Below are 23,197 nucleotides of genomic sequence, written 5' to 3' on the forward strand. Positions count from 1 at the left end.
GATATGAGCACCTGCTCTTGTGGAGGTGGTAGAGGGATGAAATGGACTCTGTGAGGGTCCTTAGTTTGGGTTGTTTAATGCACTATTTTTGTGCTAGTTGGCCTCCTGCTGGAAGGTGGTGGTGCTTTCAAGAGAGTGTCAGCTGTGGTAGTATGGGGAGGATCAGGTGGTGGGCAGGGCCCTAAAACTCTCAAAAGTATATACCCTTCGTGTTCAGTTACCAGAGTGGTTAGGGAAGGACCATCAGGTGGGGGCAGGGCTAGGCGTGTCTGTGCTCAAACTCTCCTTGGGTGGGTCTTGCTGAAGCAGATGTGGTTCCCAGGTCAATGGAGTTATGTTCCCAGGAGGATTATGGCTACCTCTGCTGTGTCATGCAGGTTGTCAGGGAAATTGGGGAAAGATGGCAGCCACAGGCCTCACCTAGCTCCCATGCAATCCAAAAGGCTGATCTCACTCCCACTGTGCCCCCTGCAACAGCACCGAGTCTGTTTCCAGGCAGTGGGTGAGCAGGACTGAGAACTTGCCCCAAGCTACCCGTCTCCCCACTGCAAAAGCAAGTGGGGCTTTCGCCCTTCCCTGCCTGTGGTCTGTACCCCAGATTCAAGCCCACCTCCGAGTTCTGGCCAGGAGACTTCTCGTTTGGTTGGAATTGCTACAAAGTTCAGCTGGAGGTTTCCTTCTCCCTATAGCCTTTTCCCAGTACCTCTGGCAGTCCTTCCCAAGTACTCCTGTGAGGCCAGGCAGAAATTGCTTCTTAGAGGACCCAGAGAGCTCACCAGGCTTTTCCCGCTGCTTCCTCTACCCATGTATTTCGCTGGGCTCTCTAAATGGACTCAGCTCCAGGTAAGATCAGAATCTTCTTCCATAATCTAGGCCTTCGGGTTCCCCATTGAGGGTGTGTGTTTGGGGGTGGACAATTCCCCTTTCCCACTTCCACAGTTTGGGTACTCACAGTATTTGGGGTGCCTCTTGGGTCCTGCAGGAACAATACACTTCCTTCAGAGGGCCTGCGGGTTCTCTCAGCTTTCCTGATGTATTCCTGCAGTAGTTCTGGAGCAAAAGTTTATGATGCGAGACTCCACATGATGCTCTGTCTGAGTAGGAACTGCAATCTAGTCCTCCCTCCCTCCTGTCTGCCATGATCCTCCCTATTCTCAAGATTATAAAAACTTCTATCTCCCCCTCTCATCTTTACTTAAAAACATGTCAAATCTTTTAGCACAAAAATATATTACATGGTTAAAAAGTCAAATACTACACCAAGAGTTACAATAAAAAATGGCATTCTCTTGCTCCACCTTCCCCTCTCCTCTAGGTACAGCTATCCTGGGGCAACCATTTTCAACTCTTTTTAGCTGTTTCTTTTGGAATTTACTTCTCCATTCCCAAGTAATATGCCTATACTGCTATTTATTGATTTATAAATTTTAGGATTTATTTGATGACTTCCTATTATGGAAGATGAGCGAGCAGTATAAGATAAGGCCAGGTGATAGAATAGGTCACCAGCCCATTTCCTCTTTCCACATCCTTCAAATGCAGTTACCCTGCTGCTCCAGTTTAGATTTGCTGCTCTTTAGACCTATTACACGGCTATTATTTCTGGACTTCAATTCTTTCCTACATTGGATCCCTGATTCCTATGTTAGGTAGTTTCTTCTTCCTTTATATACTTCTTTGTTTACATTATGTGGTAGTTTCCTGAGAAAGGGCGTGTGGAGTATACAATTTTTGAGATCTCTCATGTCTGTACTTTTTTAAAATTCTACTCTCATGCTTGACTGAAGGTTTGGTTGGGTATAGAATTTGGAGATAAAAATCATTTTCATTAGAATTTGAAGGCATTGCTCCATAGAAATGTGAAGAAGCTATGGTGGGAACAATAATTGTGTATTCACCAATTTATTTCATCTTCTTGGATAGGTAGGACAACTTTATTCCCTAGCCTTATTTGCAGTTTGGTCAGGGCCATAAGACTTAGTTATGGCCAGTGTAATGTGGGTGAAAATGATGTACCCACTTTCAGGTTTACACAATTCTCCAGGCTCCCTCTTTCCCTTCCATGATTGTTTTATAGGTCACATCTTGAAGATGGTGGCACTACAAGACAGGTCATTGTCTCTTAATGATTGCTTAATGAAATTGATGAAGGAGAGATCCATTTTAGTGCCTTGTCATTCTGCTCGCCTTATAAAACTCATTCTCAAGGCAGCAGCAATTTTCCTAAAGTCTTGTAAGCCTATTACATGGCTATCTTCAATAACATGCCTGGGGCACATTTGTAAGTTCTTATTTTTATTAAACTGACACTGGTTTCAAAGTTCATTATTATTTACTATTTTTGATTCCCTAAGGCCAATGTGAGTCAATGTGAGTCAAATTTCTTCCTTTCATAACATTTTTTTAGGGTGCTTATGATTTGATTCACTGCATGGAGGCATTTGAATGCACAGTCATGGAATCATAAACTGTCAGGGCTGGAAAGGGCGTTGAAGATGCTTTCATCCAGCCCCCTTGCTTTTCAGATACAGACATTGTGGCTCAAAGATAGGTGGTGGTTGATTTTCCTACAGTCAACAATGCTCCTAGCAGTAATTGTTAGTGTTCAGAGATAATAAGTAATTGTGTTCCTTTCTTTGCTCTGAGCTTGGAACTAATAGAAAAATAAGATGCAAGAATCTGACAGGAGGAGATAAAAATATTGGCTTTCTTATTGAATGAAGTTAAATGAGAGAGCATAGCTTGATATGTAGTCAAATGGCCTTTGCCCTGAATTGAAGCTACCCATTTGACAGACACTGGTGGTTATCTACCTTACAGCTATTCCCTGTTTTTATCCCTCGCCAGCAGATCTGGTCTCCAACTATAGAGGCTGAAAATGCCTGGTACTGTTATTCTCAGCCTTCCTTGATACCCAGATCATGTGATTAGGAGGAAATCTGCAGGAAACTTCTGTAAGACTTTTCCTCTTTTGAAAGAGAGATGCTTGGTGGCCAGGTGCGGTGGCTCACACCTGTAATCCCAGCACTTTGGGAGGCTGAGGCGGGCGGATCACGAGATCAGGAGACTGAGACCATCCTGGCTAACATGGTGAAACCCCGTCTCTACTAAAAATACAAAAAATTAGCCAGGCATGGTGGTGGGCACCTGTAGTCCCACCTACTTGGGAGGCTGAGTCAGGAGAATGGTGAGAATCTGGGAGGCAGAGCTTGCAATGAGCCGAGATTGCGCCACTGCACTCCAGCCTGGGCGACAGAGCGAGACCCCATCTCAAAAATAAAATAAATAAATAAATAAATAAATAAATAAATAAATAAATAAAAGAAAGAAAGAAAGAAAGAGAGATGCTTGGAACAAGATGCCTCCCTCTCTTGATTCCCTTTCTTTTTGCTTTAGCTGTTGTGGTTTCAGGACACTAAGGCTGGAGGTGGGGAGGCATGTCAACATGCTGAGGATGGCAGAACAGAAAAAAGGAAAGCATCTGGGTCCTTGATGACATTGTAGAGCAGCAACACCAATGGCAGATCTCCCTGACTCTGGCTTCTTGTTACTTAAACTGAAGTAAGTTTATGCCCCCTCAGTGGCTTGCACCTGTAGCTTGCAGCCAAAACCATTCTAACAGATAAATCTTCCTGAATTTTAAAATCTCCAAGATATTGAGTCACCATGTTTATTTTCCAATCTCACCACTCAGATAAGAGACTCAGGGTGGGAGTGTGGAGTAGAGAGACAGAGGCCACATGTATCCTGCCCAGACTTTTCCCTCTTGCCTGCCATGGAGAAGTGAGAATGGGAGATAAACACCCCGACCGCAGCCAATCCTGATCAAAATATTGGGGGAAGAAAAAGATTACATGGGAGTCTAAAAATAAAAGGCTCTTGTAATATTTTGAATTGAGAAATTAAATCCATAATTTTATGTGATGAATAGAGTTGAACTGAGTGTGTGTGTGTGTGTTTCAATAGTATTTCTCAAACTTCATACTCTTGGCCTAGTCTGCTGAAGGCCTTATCTATCTTCAAGGCAGTTCAGAAAATAGAGCATGAATAAGTGTTAGGCATGCCTGAAATGTGTATCTTGTTTCCAGAGCCCCGGACATGAACAATGCAAAAAGGAAGAATCTAGTTACTACATCTTTGAGGCACAGTAATTTCATTATGAAGTTTCCTTCTTTACTTTTCCCCCTGAGGGGAGAGGATTATTAAAGTTAGGTCATTGCCCACTGGGCTGTCAGAAGAGCCCAAACTCCTTTATCCAAAGAAAGCTACAGAATGGCAGAAGTGGTAGAAGCAAATAGCTGGCTGTCAATCAAATCTAATTTCCATACTCTCCTTGTTGATGAGATATTTCAAGCTGCAAAGAGGGAAGATTTTTTTTTCTCCCTGAAATAATTGAAGTTAGTGTCATAACACCCAACCAAACAGAGCAAAATGCCAAGAAGCAGATGTGTACGCTGACCATTCACAAGGAGGAATTGGTTCAAATTGGTGGTGAGGTGAAAGTGATCAGGTTTAATGTCCTGTGGATGGGAAAGAAGATACTTGGAAGTGGGTGCTGACCCTGTTGCCTGAGCCTGATGCTTCCAGGACCACTTGTTGCCTGGGTAAGCTCACACCCCCATGTGTGGGTCCTACACTGCACCAACACAAAGATCTTGGTGTTTCATGATGGCATCTGTACTGCCCCACTGAGTTCTCATTTAGATATGGGAAGGCAAGTCTTTTTGGATTGACTATTTGCTGTTCTGGAAGTATTTGCCGAACTTTAATGGAGACTGACAAAGATATGAGTCAGGAGAAAATGAGAATAAGTGGTGTTTAGTGTTCTCCACAATCATTTAGTCAGTCATTTCCTTAAGTGTTTATTGGCTACTGTGTGCAAGCATAGGAGATGTAAGAGTGGGCAGGAGAGTCATGGCGGGCATAGGTACTTGGAGCTAATGGTCTAAAAGGGGCTAGAGACAAATGAGCTATCACTCACTGATGATGCAGTGTGAAAGGAACTGCTGTAGGGGAGGTACTTGGCATGATGAGAGCACATGGCCTGGGTGCCCACCTCAGACTTGGAGGATAAGGCTCAGGCGGGCTTCCAGAAGGAAGCAGCAGCTAAGCCAAGTCCTAGACAATGGGCAGAGGCAAAGCAGAGGCAGGAGTTGGGGAGCTGGAAGGGCAAGTGTGAAGGCAGAGGAGAGGCATCAGTAAGAAGTGCCTTCAAGGGCTCTGAATTAGGAAGGCTGGGTCAGTCACAAGGCATTTGGGAGACAGAACCACAGGATTGTGTGTGTGTGGTGGAGGTGGGATATGGGACAGGGAGGTATCTAGAATGAATCTCAGGTGGTATTGTTTACAGAGAGGAAAAACATAAGATGAATAGGGTGGGAAAGAGCCTGGGGAGAAAGATAATGAACTTTGTTTGGGACATAATGAGGTTGCACTCTTTCTGTGACATCCAAATAAGGAGATCAAGTAGATAGTGAGGAAATCAATGAATGGTGTTAGATGTTTATGTGCTTAACATTCAGGCTGTTTCAGCTTTCTGTCCTGGGTCTAGTTTGTTTTCTATCCATGGCTTGTTAACCCAGAATCTTGAGTTTAAGACTTATACATTACCCAGCTCTTAAGTCTCAAGCTATATGTCTAATCTTTGGCCAGCATTTTGCAAAGGTGGGCCACTGACCCCAAGAGACACTCAGGACCCAGGAACCACAGATAGAAATGGGTCTTACATCAGTTGTTAAAATGCTGCTGTTCAGCACACGCACAGTTGTGATGGCTTCAAGATCTTATGTTGTATTTTCCATCCCTCCAGAGTGGGTTGCATTTTTTTCAATCCTATTCTTCATTATAAAAGTCCTCCATCTTCTTGATTATATTAGTTTTTCTTTTCTGGACCTGATTCTGGCTTCATTGTTCATGAAATGTCAGGGTCATCTCTGCGTAGGAGAAATTTCTATCTATAAATCACTCCAATGCAGGCTATTCAGTGTTGTTAAGGTAAGAAGCAGTGATTGAGTGAGGCAAACAGGCATATTTCTGAAGATTGAGACTTTCAAATCAAGTAATTTGGTTCAGCACATCAGAAATCATGGTTCTGGGTAAATGAGCATTTTGATAAGTTCAGAAAAAAAATTCTCTTTTACGGACTCACTGCTTTAAACTTTGAAATTTCACATGTATCAGCTGCATGGGCTCAGCTGGTGAGGACTCACATATTTCTATAAGGTTGATCTAATGATCCCCTCACTTTAGGCCAAGGTTTCTCACTGGAGCAGTATAACAGAGTGGCTAAAGCAGTCTGATACAGTGCAAATCAGTCAGCCAGAGCCAAATGAATCCCAGCTCCATCGCTGATTAGCTGGAAAGCCATGGTTAATTTGTGTAACTTGTCAGAAAGGGTAGGTAATAAAACAGTTCATAGGTTTGTGGTAGTTACTGTTGTAAGAATTAATAGATAAGCTACTTGAACAGGGTCTAGAAGGAGCTCAAATAATTACTTCTTGCCACTGGGCAGCATTGGCACTGTCCAATATGGTAGCCACCACATGTAGCTCTTGAAATGTGGCTATTTTAAATGAGATGTGATGTGTGGCCAATTGTATGTGCTATCAATGCCGACCGGATTCTTTCACCAAAGCTGGAGGAGTGCAGTGGCATGATCACAGCTCAGTGCAGCCATGATCTCCTGCAGGGGGTCCTTCCACCTCAGCCTCCCAAGTAGCTGGGACTACAGGCGTGGGCCGCCATGCCCGCTAATTTTTGTATTTTTTTCTTTTGTAGAGATAGGTTTTGCCCAGGCTAGTCTCAAACTCCTGAGCTCAAGCGATCCTCCCACCTTGGGCTCCCAAAGTGCTAGGATTACAGGTGTAAGCCACTGCACCCAGCCAATGCCAACCAGATTCTAAAGATTTAATATAAAAAAAAGGATGTTGGAAGAGTGTAAAATATTTCATCAATAACTTTTTATGTTGATTACATGTTGAAACATGGACATTTTAGGTAATGTTGGGTTAAATAAAATCTATTTTATTTCTAGCAGTTATCACCTACTGATTATTTAAATTAATTTAGCTTTTTTTTTTCTTTTACCTTTTTAAATGTGACTACTAGAAAATGTAACATTGCATGTGTGACTTCTATCTTTATTGGATACCTCTCCTTTAGACATAGAACTTACCACGAAGGGCTTTCAGTATCTGAAGTTGTAGGCAAAGTATTCACCTAGGTAGCAACCTCCCCAGCTGGTCTGCTTGCTCTGTCTTTCGCCTCACTATACCCTGGGGACTTTTCAGAGTGCCTGATCTGCATCTGACCTGCTCCTTCCATTCTTGGCCCTGGCTCTTCCTGAATATACTCTATGCTCAATCATGATGAAAGAAAAACTCATCACATCCTCATTCATGTGTTCAGTTATTCACTCGACAGTTTTTGATAATTAACTGTGAGCCAGGCAGTGTTCTAGGCATTGGAGAAATAGCGGTGAACAAGACCGACAAAGCCCTTGCTCTGTATATGGTGTCTTCTACCTGGAATACATTTTCTTTCATTCTCTCTCTCTCTCTCCCCCCGGCTACCCCCTCAATAACTGGAATCACCTCTTGAGGAAGTCTTTCCTGACAACACTACTCCCCACACCTTTTTTTTTTTTTTGAGACAGAGTCTCACTCTGTCACCCAGGCTGGAGTGCAGTGGCAGGATCTTGGCTCACTGCAACCTCCACTTCCTAGGTTCAAGTGATTCTCCTGTCTCAGCCTCCCTACTAGCTAGGATTACAGGTGCATGTCAGCACACCGGGCTAATTTTTTGGATTTTAAGTAGAGACGGGGTTTCACCATGTTGGCCAACCTGGTCTTGAACTCCTGACCTCAGTTGATCTGCCTGCCTCAGCCTCCCAAAGTGCTGGGATTATGGGCGTGAGCCACCATGTTCAGCCCCCACACCTTAGTTTAAGCTCCCATAGCCTCCTATTGTCATTTTTATCATAAGACTTATCACATTTACTGTTATATCAATTTTCAAAAGTCAAATTTTTTATTTTGAGAAAATCGTAGATTCATATGCAGTTATAAGAATACAGAGAGACCACTTGTACCCCTTTCCCAGTCTCCCTCAATGATAACATCTTTCAAAACTATTATACGATATCACATGAGGGTACGGCACTGACGCAATGACTGATCTGGTTCAGAGTTCCCATTTTACTTGTATTTGTGTGCACGTGTGTGTTTAGTTCTGTGCAATTTTATCTTTCTTTTGTGTATCCACCACTACAGTCAAGAGACAGAACATTTCCCACTGGGTGCAGTGGCTCATGCCTGTAATCCCAGCACTTTGGAAGGCTGAGGTGGGTGGATCACCTGAGGTCAGGAGTTCAAGACCAGGTTGGCCAACATGGTGAAACCCCGTCTCTACTTAAAATACAAAAAATTAGCCAGGTGTGGTGGCGTGCACCTGTAATCCTAGCTATTTGGGAGGCTGAGGCAGGAGAATCGCTTGAACCCGGGAGGCAGAGGTTGCAGTGAGCCAAGATCCTGCCACTGCACTCCAGCCTGGGTGACAGAGTGAGACTCAAAAACAAAAACAAAAACAAAACAAAAAAACCCCAAAACATTTCCATGAGCGCAAAAATTCTTCATGTCGTCTTTTTATAACCATAACACTTCCTCCCCACCCCTGACCCTTATTAATCCCTGGCAACCACTGGTCTAGTTTCCATTTCTATAACACTGTTATTTCAGGAATGTTATACCAATGGAGTCAGACACTACATAGCCTTTTTCCACCCAGCATAATGCTCTGGAGATTCATCTAAACTGTGTGTTTATTCCCTTTTATTGGTGAGTAGTATTCCATGTTACAGATGTACCACAGTTTGTTTAACCATGCACCTGTTGAAGGGCCCTTGAGTTGTTTCCAGTTTGGGGCTATTATGAATAAAGCTGCTTTGAACATGTATAGGTTTTTATGTGAATATAAATTTCCATTTCTCTGGGGTAAATGACCAAGGATGCAGTTTTTAGGTCCATATATGTTGGTTTATTTATCATCCTCATTAGACTATTGACACTTTGAGGACAGCTTGTTAGCTTCGTTCACATGTGCATCAAATGTTCTTTGTATGTATCTGAAATATGGTAACACTCGATGATATGCTCAATAAAATACAGAATCCCAGAAAGAAGGAGGGACGGAGGGAGTAGGAAAAGGAAAGGAAGGAGGACAGAAATCTTTGAGTATTGTCAGTTGTCAGCTCACCCCCCCTGCCCACCACCTCCCAACATCATTATATTTTAATTTTTTAAATAAACCCAGCGACCCCAGTGTGAGACAGTAGTTGCTTAATACCTGTTAGTTAAATGATACAACACTCTGGCGAGTAGAACAGCTCTCCTCTCCCCTTCTCCATCCTCCCATCACTGGAGTGTAGGGATGGACACACACAGACACACGTGTGCATACTCAGTGGCCAGGAGCCTAGGAATCTTTTCTGGAACAAAGTCAAGCGCTAACAAATGAAGTGCTGTTGCTTCGAAGCTTAGCTAACAACAACCTTGGCCATGTCTGTGTGACTGCCCCAGGAATTACAAATGAAGAGTCTGGGGACCCAGCAGCTTTGTGGACTCATTCCAATGAGAATACAGGATGCAGCTGAAATAAAGAATGCCTCTTTGTGACTCATTAAACTCTACTCTGTTCCTTTCTATTAGGCATGTGTCTGCCATGCCCTGCAAAGCTATGATATTCAAAAGTGGAAGAGTCAGGCAGAAATAAAAACATTTCACTTCAGCGCCCAAACCATGTGCCCCTTAATTTGAAATAAATCTGTGACAACTGACAGATAATTCTTTCAGACAGTTATGGAGAAAGGCTTGACTTGTCCTAGTAAATCAGACACAGGAGTCATTATTTTTAGTCTCGTTAAAAAAATGTTACCATAGCAACTGCACCATCATCTCGGGCAAATGTTATCTCTTTAAGTCAATAACACGAGGAGCTGACCACAAATACCCAGTGCTTTGAAAGGAAGAAATGACTTTTCAACAAAATTAATTTCTTCCAAGTCTTCACTGTTCATCTTCATTCATGTGCCCAGAATTCCTCTCCTCTCCCCCGTGGAAAATAAGCAGTATTAAAAGCAACATACCACTTTATAAGACTCAAGGCTGACCTTTCTTCTATCATTAATTCTCTTAGTTCCTTGAAACTCATAGCTTCATATGTGGCTTTTTTTTCCACCCATGGGAAGCATAATGCTAATTAATTTGACCCTTGGGCAGAGCATTGTGTATTTTGAGAACACAGTGTGGAAAAGCATACTAGAGCATGCACATCTTTTCTAAACTCTTAAGAGACGGTTTTAAGTGATGCAGCAAACAGCTTAGTTCCTGTGGACTCTCATTTCATACCTGTGCAAGACCGTGGATGCTCAGGGAGCATTGTTTGGCTTAGTTTGACTCCATATTTGGTCAGAACTGAAACTGAGTGTTTGTGAAGATTTATTAATATATTGAAATTTGCAACTGTGATAAAGCTTTTACCCTCAAAATATGAGATTTGGACTTTAAAAATTAAGCCTAATACTTTAGATTTTTTCTTCTACTGAAAACATGTTGTTAATTTTAGTGTCAGATTAAAGCACCCCAAGTTGGCTGGGAAAGCAAGGTTGGTGCTTACCTATGTCCTGGTTTCAGAATGCTAGTGAGGTCTCATAGTCCCCAAAGACTTTGCTTCTTCTCTTCTCAGACTCACATTTTTTTTTTTTTCACCACTAATACCTTGGAAATCAGGATATGCTTAACAACTGCTGGTGTGATATAATTTTTTATTGGCAGCTTTTTATTTCTTAGTGGTACACATGATAATGATGCATTTCCAGGGAGGGAAAGAGAAACAACAATTATTGCCTGCTTATCATGTATCAAGCCCTGTGAGAAGTAATTTATAGACATTATTTTGTAGAATCCTCACATGACCCCTATGATGGAGGTATTTTTAATTTTGTAGGAAACTGAGACTCAGGTGGGCTACCAGACCTGTCCAAGATCATAAGTTGGCCAGTGTCAGAATCAAGATTTCAGTACAATGTGGCCGACTTTATGGTTGTGTAACCTTCTGCACTCTCTTTCTGACTTGTCCTCAGCTTCTTGTGCTCATAAAATAGTCTATAAATATTTAAATTCTGGAACTGGGAAGGGCCTTGGGAGTCACAGGGTCCAACCCCACTGTGTTACAGATGAAGAAACTGAGGCTCAGAGAAGTGACTTGCTCAAGGTAGTCCCAAAGGAGATTGTGCCACTGAGAATCCGCATGGCTGGCGGGAGGGAAGGGAGTGTTTCAGGCTCTGTCAGTGTCTCCATCTCCTGCACACAGTGTGCACCCCAGGATTTCCCCACTTGGGACCGCCTTCCCTGGACCAGGCCTCAGTTTCTCAGTCACCCCTCTGAGGCACTAACACTTGGCTCATTCCTCTGGAGTCACGATCCCCCTGGAATTCAAGATGATTACTCACGTACACCACTTCTCCTTTCTTTCTACCCCTAGTGAACCTATACCTTGTGCCTCACCCTCCAAGGTGACAATAAATCCATCTAAATATGATCATGGAACAAAAGGAGAGAAGATTCTCCAGAGTCTATCCTTGGAGACATTACTCATATGTTTCTTTGCTACCTCAAGAGAGGGGCTTTAATGGTGGGAACTTCAACGTAGATTGAAGGGAAGGTGGCAGGCACATGCACACTATGGTGCAGAGATATTCCGTGGGTAGCAGGGCGTTTATTAGCCTTTGAAGTCACACTACAAACTCTCACTCTGCCCATAGAGAGGTGCGACACAGCCTACATTGCAAAAGGTGGCATCCATACACCATTCTCCTTTCCTACACCCAGGATGAAGTGGATGGGCCACTGCCCTTTGCCTTTAGAATGACTTCAGCTGCCTTCTTTAACACAACATTCCAGGTAGCCGCTTCCCATTAACTGTAGTTGGTTACAGGGATGAAATAGACCCATTTGCCATTCCCAGTGTTGTTGAAGGCTTTGGAAGCAGGCAGGTTACAAAACGATTGAGTTTCTGTTTCTTCCAATGTAAAAACAAGAAAATAATAATTGACTTAAAGAATTGTTGTAAGGTCTAGAGATAACATATGTAAGAGCACAGCAGACTCCATGGTACCTGGCACATAGTAGATGCTTAGTGACTCTAAATTGTCATTCTTATAAAGTTAATGCTGACAGGGTGGAATGCATGATGCCACACCTCTGCATTATAAATAAGTTGGGGATTGTGAAAGAAAGATGCTCTTGGCCTTTGTAGTCTGTCTTTATTTTGTGACTCTGCAGACACAAGTGTGTATGTTTCAGGTCTAAAAGGGTTGAACAGCCGTCTTCAGAAACAGCCCAGGATGGCAGCTCACTGCCAGTTGGCTAGCTCTTGGCCAGCAAGTTAGGAAGATCAGGCCAGCTGAGCAGTCCGTCCCCAGAGTACTCCAGTTCTGGTTATGCTACTCACAGGCTGAAGGGCTGAAGAAAGTCCTTTATTGCAAGCCAGTTCAATTTTCTATAAAACATGTGTAATAATTCTGGTCTAGAGAGAGGGGTGGCAAATTGATGGACTCACCGGGCATTGTTATCTGTTTTGAAAATGAAATCTACGATGAGCAGCACGTGTATTTAAAGAACACTTTCCTTTGCAGAAAATGGAAATGGTTTAACTTCTTCACTTTGTTTCACTAGTTAGTTAGTGTGCATCTTCAATGTCTCTGCCTATGTCATTATTTACTACGATATTGAAACTCCTAAGGACAAAGATGATGTCTGCTTCATTTACTTTTTAGAGCATCCAGAAAAATGCCATGAACAAGTACATTTTTAACCCACTCATACGCTGTTATTGTAGATTGAAATATAAACTATATCCCATTCTCCAAAAAGTATTTTGTTCTTATTTTAATCATTTAAGACCAAAAATCTGATGAAACATCTCTATCAGAGCAGCACTGAATGTCCTTATAGTCAGAACAAATGCATGCCTGTTGGTTTATTTTAATTTTAAAACGTTAATATTGACTGACTCTCTATTACAAAAGTCTGCCCAATGTAGAACATGTGAAAAATGCTGAAAACCATGTAAAAGAACTGAAAAGTTTTCTTTAATTCCCATGCTGGAAGATAATCACTTGGAACATCCTGGTATTTTTTCCTAAATGATTCATTTTAAGGTGATATTGATATCATCTAATTCTTAGCTAGTTTTAAGACTTTCAACATGTTTCTTCTCACTGTGATTTCCATCTTTTCAGGTAGTGATCCTGCATTCTTTCCAGCAAGAATTATTGTTTTGTTATTTTTCAGTGTATTGAAACATGTTGTCAGTTAAAGGAAAGGGTTTGCCATGAGCTGCTAGTCACTTACCCGTTTCAAAGGAAACTTGTGGTTACCATGAAGGAAAATTTAATCCATCTGCCACAATGCATTTGTTCTCTTGAGAACCAGGTGGAACTACCGCTGACTATTTCCTTAGGATTATGCCACCCACCAAGGTAACTTTCTGTTTCAGCCGGTGATGTGGAGAAACAAAACAACACCCTTTAAGTTAATCAGTTTTGGAAAATAGAGACTGGCTTTCTATTCCATGGCTTTGATGTGTTTAGTAGTTCCTGTAAGGATCTGCCTCTCTTTTGTTTTGATTGACAAGACCTTTTCTATATATTTGAGCAATCAAGCAGCCCAGTAACAGAAGGTAGAGACATTTACCCAGAGCAAACTTTTGCCATTCATTGTGACTCCCTGAAATCCTAGTGCAAGTTTCAGCTCTAAAAGAAGCGTTGGCTCCTGCAAGATTAGGTAAGTGCTTCTCCATATTTGTAACCTCATTCAAGAGGAGGGGAAGCCCAGAGAACTTGCTACAGCAAGGTCAGAAGTAGGAACTGTGAAAATAATGAATTCAGTGGGGGGTAAGGGTCCATGAATGCCATATCCTTTATACTTCAAAATCCAGGTGAGTTCTGTCTAGTGGGCCAAGCATGAAGGGGGTTGATTCTGGCTCCTGAAAGAGCACGGGGAATGACCAAGACCCAGAGAGGATGGACTTGACAGTGGATTGAGGTTATGTTTTAAATAACTCCTATGCTTTCCATCATTTGGATTTAAATTGAATGTTAAGTAGGTGCTGTTGCAGTGGAAGTCTAGAGCAGAAGCAATTTACAGTGAGTAGGACACATTTATGAATGGCCACCAACTCAGATGATAGGTTTCATGATATTTTCTGCATATCCATGTTTAGTGGTGAGTTGGTTTAGTAGCGATGCATATAGGGAATACTGTTATTAATATTTACCTCCCAAATCATTCCCCATCATGACACTGAAAATACAGTTTTGAGCAAAGTATGTAACATGGCACCCAAATACCCTGGACCTGAATAAAAATAATTGATATGTATTCATGTATTCTGTTGGATTATGGATTAGTTTTGGTGTTACTCATATTTTATGTTTATTTTGGAAAGACCACTGGGACAAACTTCTTCAGCACACAAGTCAACTGCAGCAGTTAAGTTACAATAAGGAAAAGCCTGAGAATGCACTTGGAGGGTGGGCATCTAGAGAGGGCCATGGAATCCACACTGGCACCAGTTACAGGAATCGCTGGACGCCTGTGTTGGAGTTTGTGGACATTTACAATTTCTGGGCTCATTTTCCCTGAAATGCTAGAAGCAAGGTCCCTTTGATAGCGACCAATGCATGGTTGACTGTGCCATTGAGGGCAGCCAGATCTGTTAAACTCTGTCCTTTCCCTCTCCGGAAGAGCAGCATGAAGCTGGTATTCCTCTTCCTTGGCCCCATGGCCCTCCTCCTTCTGGTTGGCTGTGGCTGTGTCCTTGGCACCTCCAGTGGGAACCTGCGCACCTTTGTGGGCTGTGCCGTGAGGGAGTTTACTTTCCTGGCCAAGAAGCCAGGCTGCAGGGGCCTTCGGATCACCACGGATGCCTGCTGGGGTCGCTGTGAGACCTGGGAGGTGAGTTGCTAAGATGTGCAGATGACAGTATCTTCTGGGCCAGCAGCTTGGGTCTGATTCTCAAGAGTTCACTTTTTAAATGATATGAGGTGGAGCTGGGACATCTGCGCTTTCCTGTGGATTTAAAAAACCAAAACAAAACTGTGATTGGCATCTTCCAAAAGTGATTTAAAAAGCATGATGTTGCCCCTCTAACAAAGCATTGAGAAGATTAAGAATTTGGTTTACATTGTGTCTGTGTATCTAGGAATCATCTCTGGGAGGTCACGATGTACTGTTCTACCCATTTTACAGATGACATGGAGGGAGTCAAGGGAGAGTGGCTGCAAAGTCACAGACAGTGTCAGTGTAAAGCTGGAAATCAATTTGTGGTTCAAGCTTGTGACCCAAACTCCTCCCTGTGTTCCTTCATTTTGGGTAAATTAGCCAGTTTCCAAGAAAGAGGCCCTGAGCTGAAGGGTGAGAGTTAGTCCCAGACCCCTTCACTGCCTCTTCTGCAGCCCTGTTCCTCTTGAAGTCCCTGGGAGCCCTCTGGGGTTATCACTGATGGATCCATTAAGTTCCTTCATATTCAGTGATACCTGGCCTTTTTAGAGACATTTAATTTAAAGTGGGGATAACACTCTCAAACAAAGTTAAAAATCCTGTTGGGCTAAGAGGAGCTGTCTGAGTGATGAAGAGGAAGAGAGCTATTCAGCACCCCAGCAGATCACACTATGTAGTAACTGTGGGCTCTTCCCCTTGAGGCCCGCGCACTTGGTAACTGATGAGTTGCTAGCTCTGATCTTGTCATGCCCTGACCCCAAAACCTTGAATGTCCACACACTACTACAGATTCAGTTACCAACTTTCAAAGTCCTCAGCAATATGGTGTCTGCCTGCTTTCCTGAAGACAACACATTTTCTTACTCTGGCCTTGGTAAGTGACTTTCAAAGGTTTTATCAAATAGCCCTCATGGATCTCATTTTGGTCCTTTCCTGATATCCCTTCTCCTTCTCATCTGTCATTATCATATTTATTCCTGATGCCCATCTGCAGTGCCAGCTCCCTTTCTGAGGCTTTTTTGACTTGCAGGTAAGCCCTTGACTATGCTCTACTTTTTGTCTTACTTCTTCCCCCACCACACACGTTAAATTTTTTGAGGACAGGGGTTCATTCTTATAACTTTCACAGCTTTTGTCAAGGTGTTGTGTATGAACAAGGTATTCAATACACATTTGTTGGTTGACTGGGATGGACCTGTCCCTGGAGCTGTAGATCCTCCAGCCTAATGGAAGGCCACTTAGAAGCGTACCTGCACTGTGAGTGGACACTGCCATTGGGAACAATAGCCTTCTCTTCAGGGACCCAGAGGGTGGCCTGCTCTTGCTTAGGTACAATTACGGCTCTATGAATGGAATTGGGTCATAGTGATGAAATCTCCAAATTGGATGAAACGACTCCATCAAAGTAGTTTTCTTTTTGCCTCATTCAGGGGCTGAGCCAAATGAAAATCGGGTTTTGCTAAGTAGACTTTGCCTGTCAATTGGTGGCAAATTCACTTGGGGCACTTGGCGCTGCCTCCTGTTCAGGGACTGGCCTGGCAGGGCCTCTCCCTGGTTGCATTTAGTGTCTGGGCTATTTGAAGCCCTCTCTGTGCCAAATCCTCAAACTCCTGCTTCCCCTCAATTCAGCCCATCTTCTCTTCTTTTTAAAAACTGATGAATGGCTTTAATCGGATCGTGGTCACCCATAGGAGGTCAGGAACTGTGCTCTCACTGGAAAAATGGAAGCACCAAAACCATTAAAGAACAAGATTGTCTCTGATCTTAGCCAGCTTTCATTCATGTCTTGACTGTGTTATGAAAAGGGAGGTGACCTATAGAAAATAAATAAAAGAATGAGGTTCATTTTCCCAGCAATCTGAAAGTTTCTGAGATATAAAGCCCTTGATTTTTTTGGGGGAGGGAACTTAACTGAAGGCATGTCTGAAAATAAGGATGCTCATGACGATAGACTGGCTGGATTTACATTTGAAGGTGGAGCTGTTGTTGAAAATAGCTATTCCTCATAATCTGCATATAGCGTTGCCAGATTTAGCAAACAAACAGACAAACAAAATAAAACAAAACAACCAATCCCCTCCCCAGAAAAACCCAAACTGAAATGAAACCAGAAAACCAGGAAGCCCAGGTAAATTTGAATTTCAGATAAGCAACAAATAAATTTTTATCATAAGTCTGTCTGTCTCATATAGTATTTGGGACAGACTTATACTAAAATATTATGTATCTGAAATTTAATGTTTTTTTTTTTTGAGACAGAGTCTCACTCTGTCACTTAGGCTGGAGTGTAGTGGCACAATCTCGGCTCACTGCAAGCTCCGCCTCCCGGGTTCTGGCCATTCTCCTGCCTCAGCCTCCCGAGTAGCTGGGATTACAGGCACCCGTCATCACGCCTGGCTAATTTTTTTTTTTTTTTTTTTTTTTTAGTAGAGATGGGGTTTCACCGTGTTAGGATTGAAATTTAAATTTTTTGAGGTGTCTGGTCTGCCTAGGTTCCCAGAGTACCAATGGTAAGAAGACATAAAGCAAATATGGATGGTAGGAGAAAACAGTTGAGGACAAATTCAGCTTCTCTGGTCCTTGTCAAAGGCAAGGCTGGCTGGGCGCGGTGGTTCATGCCTGTAATCCCAGCACTTTGGGAGGCAAAGGTGGGCGGATGGCAAGGTCAGGAGATAGAGACCAGCCTGGCCAACATGGTGAAACCCCGTCTCTACTAAAAATACAAAAATTAGCCGGACATGGTGGCACGTGCCTGTAGTCCCAGCAACTCAGGAGGCTGAGGCAGAAGAATTGCTTGAACCGGGGAAGTGGAGGTTACAGTGAGCTGAGATCGCGCCACTGCACTACTACTCCAGCCTGGGTAACAGAGCGAGACTCCATCTCAAAAAAAAAAAAAAAAAGGCAAGTTTGCTATTTTCATGACATTCATGCAAGAACTTCATCTTGAGTTACATATTCTTTTTTGCCTAGAACAAAAAAGAACAAAAAAGCAAAGGTACTGTCGTTTGAAAGCTTGTTATTATTTTCATTATTACTTCCTTATAATAATTGCACTAATAAGAACAATGGATTACATTTATTGAACACTTACTTTGTGCTAGACATTGTGAATTGCGTATATCATCTTACTTTATCTCTCAAACAGTGGTGGGAGGTAGACATTTTGCTTTACAGAGGAGGAAACTCTTCAGAAAGTTCAGTGAATTTTCCGAGGTCTCCAGCAAGTGGCAGAACAGGGACTCGAGCTCCATAGTTCTGACTGCAGGGCTCGAGATGTTAACTCCAGCGAGGTGCTGATATTTTTTCTGATCTATGTGTTCTGTTTATCAAAATTGTCTTTGAAATTAAGATTTATAAAAACTGAAGAAAGGAAATGAATCTTTTGATGATCAGAACAGTGCACAGAGTACTCGGGAACCTGTCTTGTAATGTTTTCTTTCATTGATGCAATGACAAATAGTTACTGAAACCCTCCCGGGGTCTGTTTTAGGTACGGGAGGCACAGCGGGCAAAAATCTCTGTCCTAAAAGAGCTTACTTTCTAGAGTGGGAGGAATAGCACGCAAATGAAAGAAAGGTAGACTATGTCAGGTGGTATTGATCAGTGCTATGGTGAAAAATAAAGCAGGATGGGGGATGGGAAGTTTCTGGGCATGGAGATGGAATGTTGCAATTTTAAATAGGATGGTTGGGAAATGCTTCCCTGAGAGGGTGACATTCTAACAAAAACCAAAGGTTGGTAAAGGAGTGAATCATACGGGAGAAGAATGTTCCAGGCAGGAGGAACAGTAAGTGCAAAGGCCGTGAGCTGGGACTGTTCCTGCTGGGTGGCAGGAACAATAAGGAGACCGCTGTGAGCCTAGTGAGGAAGTCAGTGGGGTGGGAATGGTTGTAGGCATTTCAGAAGGTGGAGGTGTAGAGGAGGTGATGTAGGTCTTGAAGGTGATCATAAGGTCTTTGATTTTTGCTGTGAATGAGATGGGAAATACTGGGGCTTTGGGCAGAGGAGTAATATGATCTGACTTATGTTTAAACAGGATCAGTCAGGGCTGCTGTGTTGCAAATAGATTGTAAGGAGTAAAAATGGAAGAGGGGAGACCAGTTAGAAGGTGTTTGCAATGACCAAGATGATTCATTTGCTGACTACGCATGGAGCACTTGCTGTGTGCCATGGTCTGTCCTGGGAGCTTAGGATATAGTCTTGAATGAAATCAGCTTCTTGCTTTCAGGAGTTTGTTTTCTACTGGGAGATGATAGAGCAACAAGTAAATCAATGAATAACAAGTTAATTTCTGATAGTGATAAATGATACTAAAAAACTGAAACAAGATCATATGTTCTAATGAATTCCCTGTTTTCTATCTGTGGGGACAGAAACCCATTCTGGAACCCCCCTATATTGAAGCCCATCATCGAGTCTGTACCTACAACGAGACCAAACAGGTGACCGTCAAGCTGCCCAACTGTGCCCCGGGAGTTGACCCCTTCTACACCTATCCCGTGGCTGTCCGCTGTGACTGCGGAACCTGCTCCACTGCCACCACGGAGTGTGAGACCATCTGAGGCCCGCATGGTCTGCAGAGTGCAGCTGGCGGCCTCAGCCTCACAGACCCACCTGTGTGAGCAGCACATGCAGTTATACTTCCTGGATGCAAGACTGTTTAATGTCGACTATACCCATGGAGGAGGTTACCTGTTGACCCTGAGGTCCAGCTTAGGCAAAAGGCCCAAATGCAGCCTACTGATGCTAAAAATTCGAAACAATATTCATGCCTTCACCAAAATAATTTCTCCAGTTCACACACCTGCAAATTAATTTTTCTTTGCCTTGAGTCTTGGAACATAATTTGTGTATCACAATCCTCCCCCAATTTGGACTTATAATATGCTAATGATTTAAACACATTGGATGTAATTAGAAAATGGGGCTGGAAAGTCTTTAAATTCTCATGTTCTATTTAACCACTGATCTCCAACCGGATTTATGATTAAAGGGCTAGAAATGAACAAAACCCATGTACTAGTCTTCCTCACCCCCGAGGAATTCCAACTGCAAGCTTCTTTAGGGAAAATGCTCCCTTCCCCTTTTAACTGAGCAATTATCTACACAAGAAATAAGACTGTTCAGATATACAAAGAGAGCAGCTTCAATGAAGAGATGTTTGGATTTGGATAATTATTTTCCCTAGCAAAATTCCCTAAACTCCCTTAAGAGCCTTAATAAAGAGGCTATGGTGGGATTGAAAGAAAAAAAATACCCAGAAATAAAATATGTAACTAATAGCTATCTCATTTAGCCTTAAAAAGTTATTAAACTCACGTTTTAGAGTATGATGTTCTCCCAAAGCTATGGCAAAATGGCCAATCACATGTATTCTTCCCGATTTATCATATTTTAAATTTAAGTTGTAACTTACTAAACTCTGAAATTTTACATGCTTTTAGGGGTAAAACTGCATCGCTGGCTCAGAGGAAAAAGTCTGTGATTTTCTAGCTCCTGCCTTCTCTGAAATCTTACAGTAGCTAATTCTGTGGCTGGAAAAAACCTCCAGAACTCTAATGTTATGCAAATGTCTTTAATTCTGGCATTTTTGGGGTTGAATTTAACCTTGTTCCTTTTTCATAATGTGCCAGGAAAACCTATATTAATGCCAATAAAGCATGTCCTCTGTCTTTTGAATTCATGACAACTTTCAAGAAAGTCTTTTTAATTTTTAGTACACTTGGAATAACAGTGAGAAGCACACCTCAAATAAACTACAAGGTTATTTTTACTGAAGCATTAATTTGGCACGTCATGTTTAGTAAGGGACACAGACAGATGACTCTGGGTAGCATGAGTCCCAGCGGTGGCACAAATGCATAGACATAGCCCTGGGAGCCAGGAGTCCTTCTTGAATAAGAATTCAATGAGTCCCCCTAAAACACAGTAAAGCAAATGTTGAGATTGACAGTCAAGTACTGGGATGCAGGGTGAACATCTGGGAACAAAAGGCAGGAGCAAAAGTCACCCAACCTTTAGCAGATGTGTTGGTAGGAAAGGAAGTCACTCTAACGTAAGAAGAAGGCAAGTACTTGGGGTCTCTGCTGGAACAGTGGGTGATGATTAGGGATGAATCCTGGGTGGTGCCACTCAAGTGTTTTCAACCCACCCCTAAAGACTTTCCTCAATTTTCTGAGGCACAAAGGGCTTGCCAGGATTTGAGAAAAGATGACCACAGCGTGAATAAGGGTCCTGGCAGGAAACCAGTGATCTATTGCAGTGGGATACGGAAGAGATGATTTATAAATGTGTGAGCAGAATTAAGGAAACCAACAAGTGGGGATGAAACAGATCTGGTTCAGCAGCAATGGACAACCCTAGGCTGAAGGAACGAGAGGAGGGAGTGATTGTCAGACCCCAGAGAAAACTGTAGAAGTGAGATCCACGACAGGAGCTGCAGCCTTTGGTAGGAGGATGCAGCCCTTCCCAAACTGAGACCTGGTAGGGAGGGAGGTGGGGGAGCAGATACCCATCCTCACTCTCCTCCCTGGTCTTCTGTTGAATGAAATGGGAATCAAGCCGGGTGTGATGGCTCATTCCTGTAATCCTAGCACTTTGGGAGGCCAAGGTGGAAGAATTACAACATGGTGAGACCCTGTCTCTTCAAAAAATAAAAATAAAAAAATTAGCTGGGTATGGTGGTGTGCACCTGTACTCCCAACTACTCGGGCGGCTGAGGTGGGAGGATCCCTTGAGACTGGGAGGTCAAGGCTGCAAATGAGCTGTGATCGTGCCACTGCATGCCAGCCTGAATGACAGAGCAAGACCCCATCTCAAAAAAAAAAAAAAAAGAAAGAAAAAGAAAAAGAAAAAAACACGTGGGAATCAAATGGGAAAGCAGAGAGTGAGAAAACCCATTGATTCAGTCCATAAATGTTGGCCTCCTAAGCACTAAGTTGAGGAAAGGTAGAGAGTGGATTTAAGGGGCCAAATGAATAAACTCCAGCTTAGCTGTCTTTTGGGAAGCTCAGCTTGAATGCAGGAGGTAGCATGCTGTAGCATCACAATTACAGTCATGGGTCACTTAACAAGGGTACATTATGAGAAATGCATCATGAGGTAATTCTGTCATTGTGAGAACATCATAGTGTAATTACACAAACCTGGACAGTATAGCCTGCTACATAGCTAAGTATAGCTTATCGCTGCTAGGCTACAAATCTGTACAGCAGATTACTATACTGAATGCTGTAGGCAACTGTAAAACAATGGTAGGTATCTGTGTATCTAAACATAGAACAAGTACAGAAAAAATATAATCTTATGGGACCACCATCATATGTGCCGTCTGCCATTGACCAAAATATTGTGCAGTTCATGACTGTACTGACTGCCTTGTAGTAAATTGATCTGGAATACAGGGGAAGGCATGCACTGGCTAATACAATAACATTTGGGAGATATTGAAGACCACAGTAATTATAAGGACTGTGGGATTAGTTGGTGGTTAAGTGCAATAAAAGCCCTCAGGCATGATATGAAAGCTGATTTGAAGAGACTGTCTTCAAATGCAGCTGAAGGACAGACTGTGCTGAAAATTAGGCCTAATATCTAATTGACAAAGCAGCTGAATTAATAAAAGGGCTGAATTTACCACTCTGGCAAGTCTTCTATACTTAAGTCAAGGTCCTAATAGGGAAGAAGTGAGACATAGAGACCTGGAATGGGAACAGTTAGGTGGATGATGGACTCGAGGTTTCCCTGCAGAGGAACCTCCTGACTCCTGCTTGCTAGTGGAGAACATACTCCCCTTGCCTGGAGACCATGCCGAGGAGGATGCTTTACATGATGATATGGCCCTCCTCAAATATTGCCTACACCCCTGTATTATTCTAGGTGGTTAATTATGGTCAAGTCTCAGGATGATCTGGCTGGGGAGGGACTTGCTCTGTGGTGGGAGGAACAAGCATCTCCCCTGAAGGAGCTTCGGGATTTGACAATGTAAACCAGGAGGAATTGGTAAAGTGTGCTTAGCAATGGATCTCGGGGGCTTAGACAGGGATATGGCGGGTGGGGTGCCAGAATATAAGACTGGATAAGAAGATTTCATCCATATGCAGGCATTATCAGAATATAATGTAATCAAAAGGACACCT

The 23,197-nt window shown here is 42.7% G+C and overlaps 1 protein-coding gene across 1 annotated transcript; it reads left to right on the forward strand.

The window, feature by feature from the left end:
* Window positions 1-8,530: 8,530 nt before the first annotated feature.
* GPHB5 (glycoprotein hormone subunit beta 5) lies at window positions 8,531-21,703 on the forward strand. Its single transcript, XM_009211698.4, has 2 exons — window positions 8,531-15,014; window positions 19,433-21,703. Exons 1-2 carry the CDS (start codon window positions 14,811-14,813, stop codon window positions 19,619-19,621), a joined length of 393 nt encoding a protein of 130 aa, XP_009209962.1. The 5' UTR covers window positions 8,531-14,810; the 3' UTR covers window positions 19,622-21,703.
* Window positions 21,704-23,197: the final 1,494 nt, after the last annotated feature.

The sequence above is a fragment of the Papio anubis genome, chromosome 7 (assembly GCF_008728515.1).
Source record: "Papio anubis isolate 15944 chromosome 7, Panubis1.0, whole genome shotgun sequence".
Taxonomy (NCBI): domain Eukaryota; kingdom Metazoa; phylum Chordata; class Mammalia; order Primates; family Cercopithecidae; genus Papio; species Papio anubis.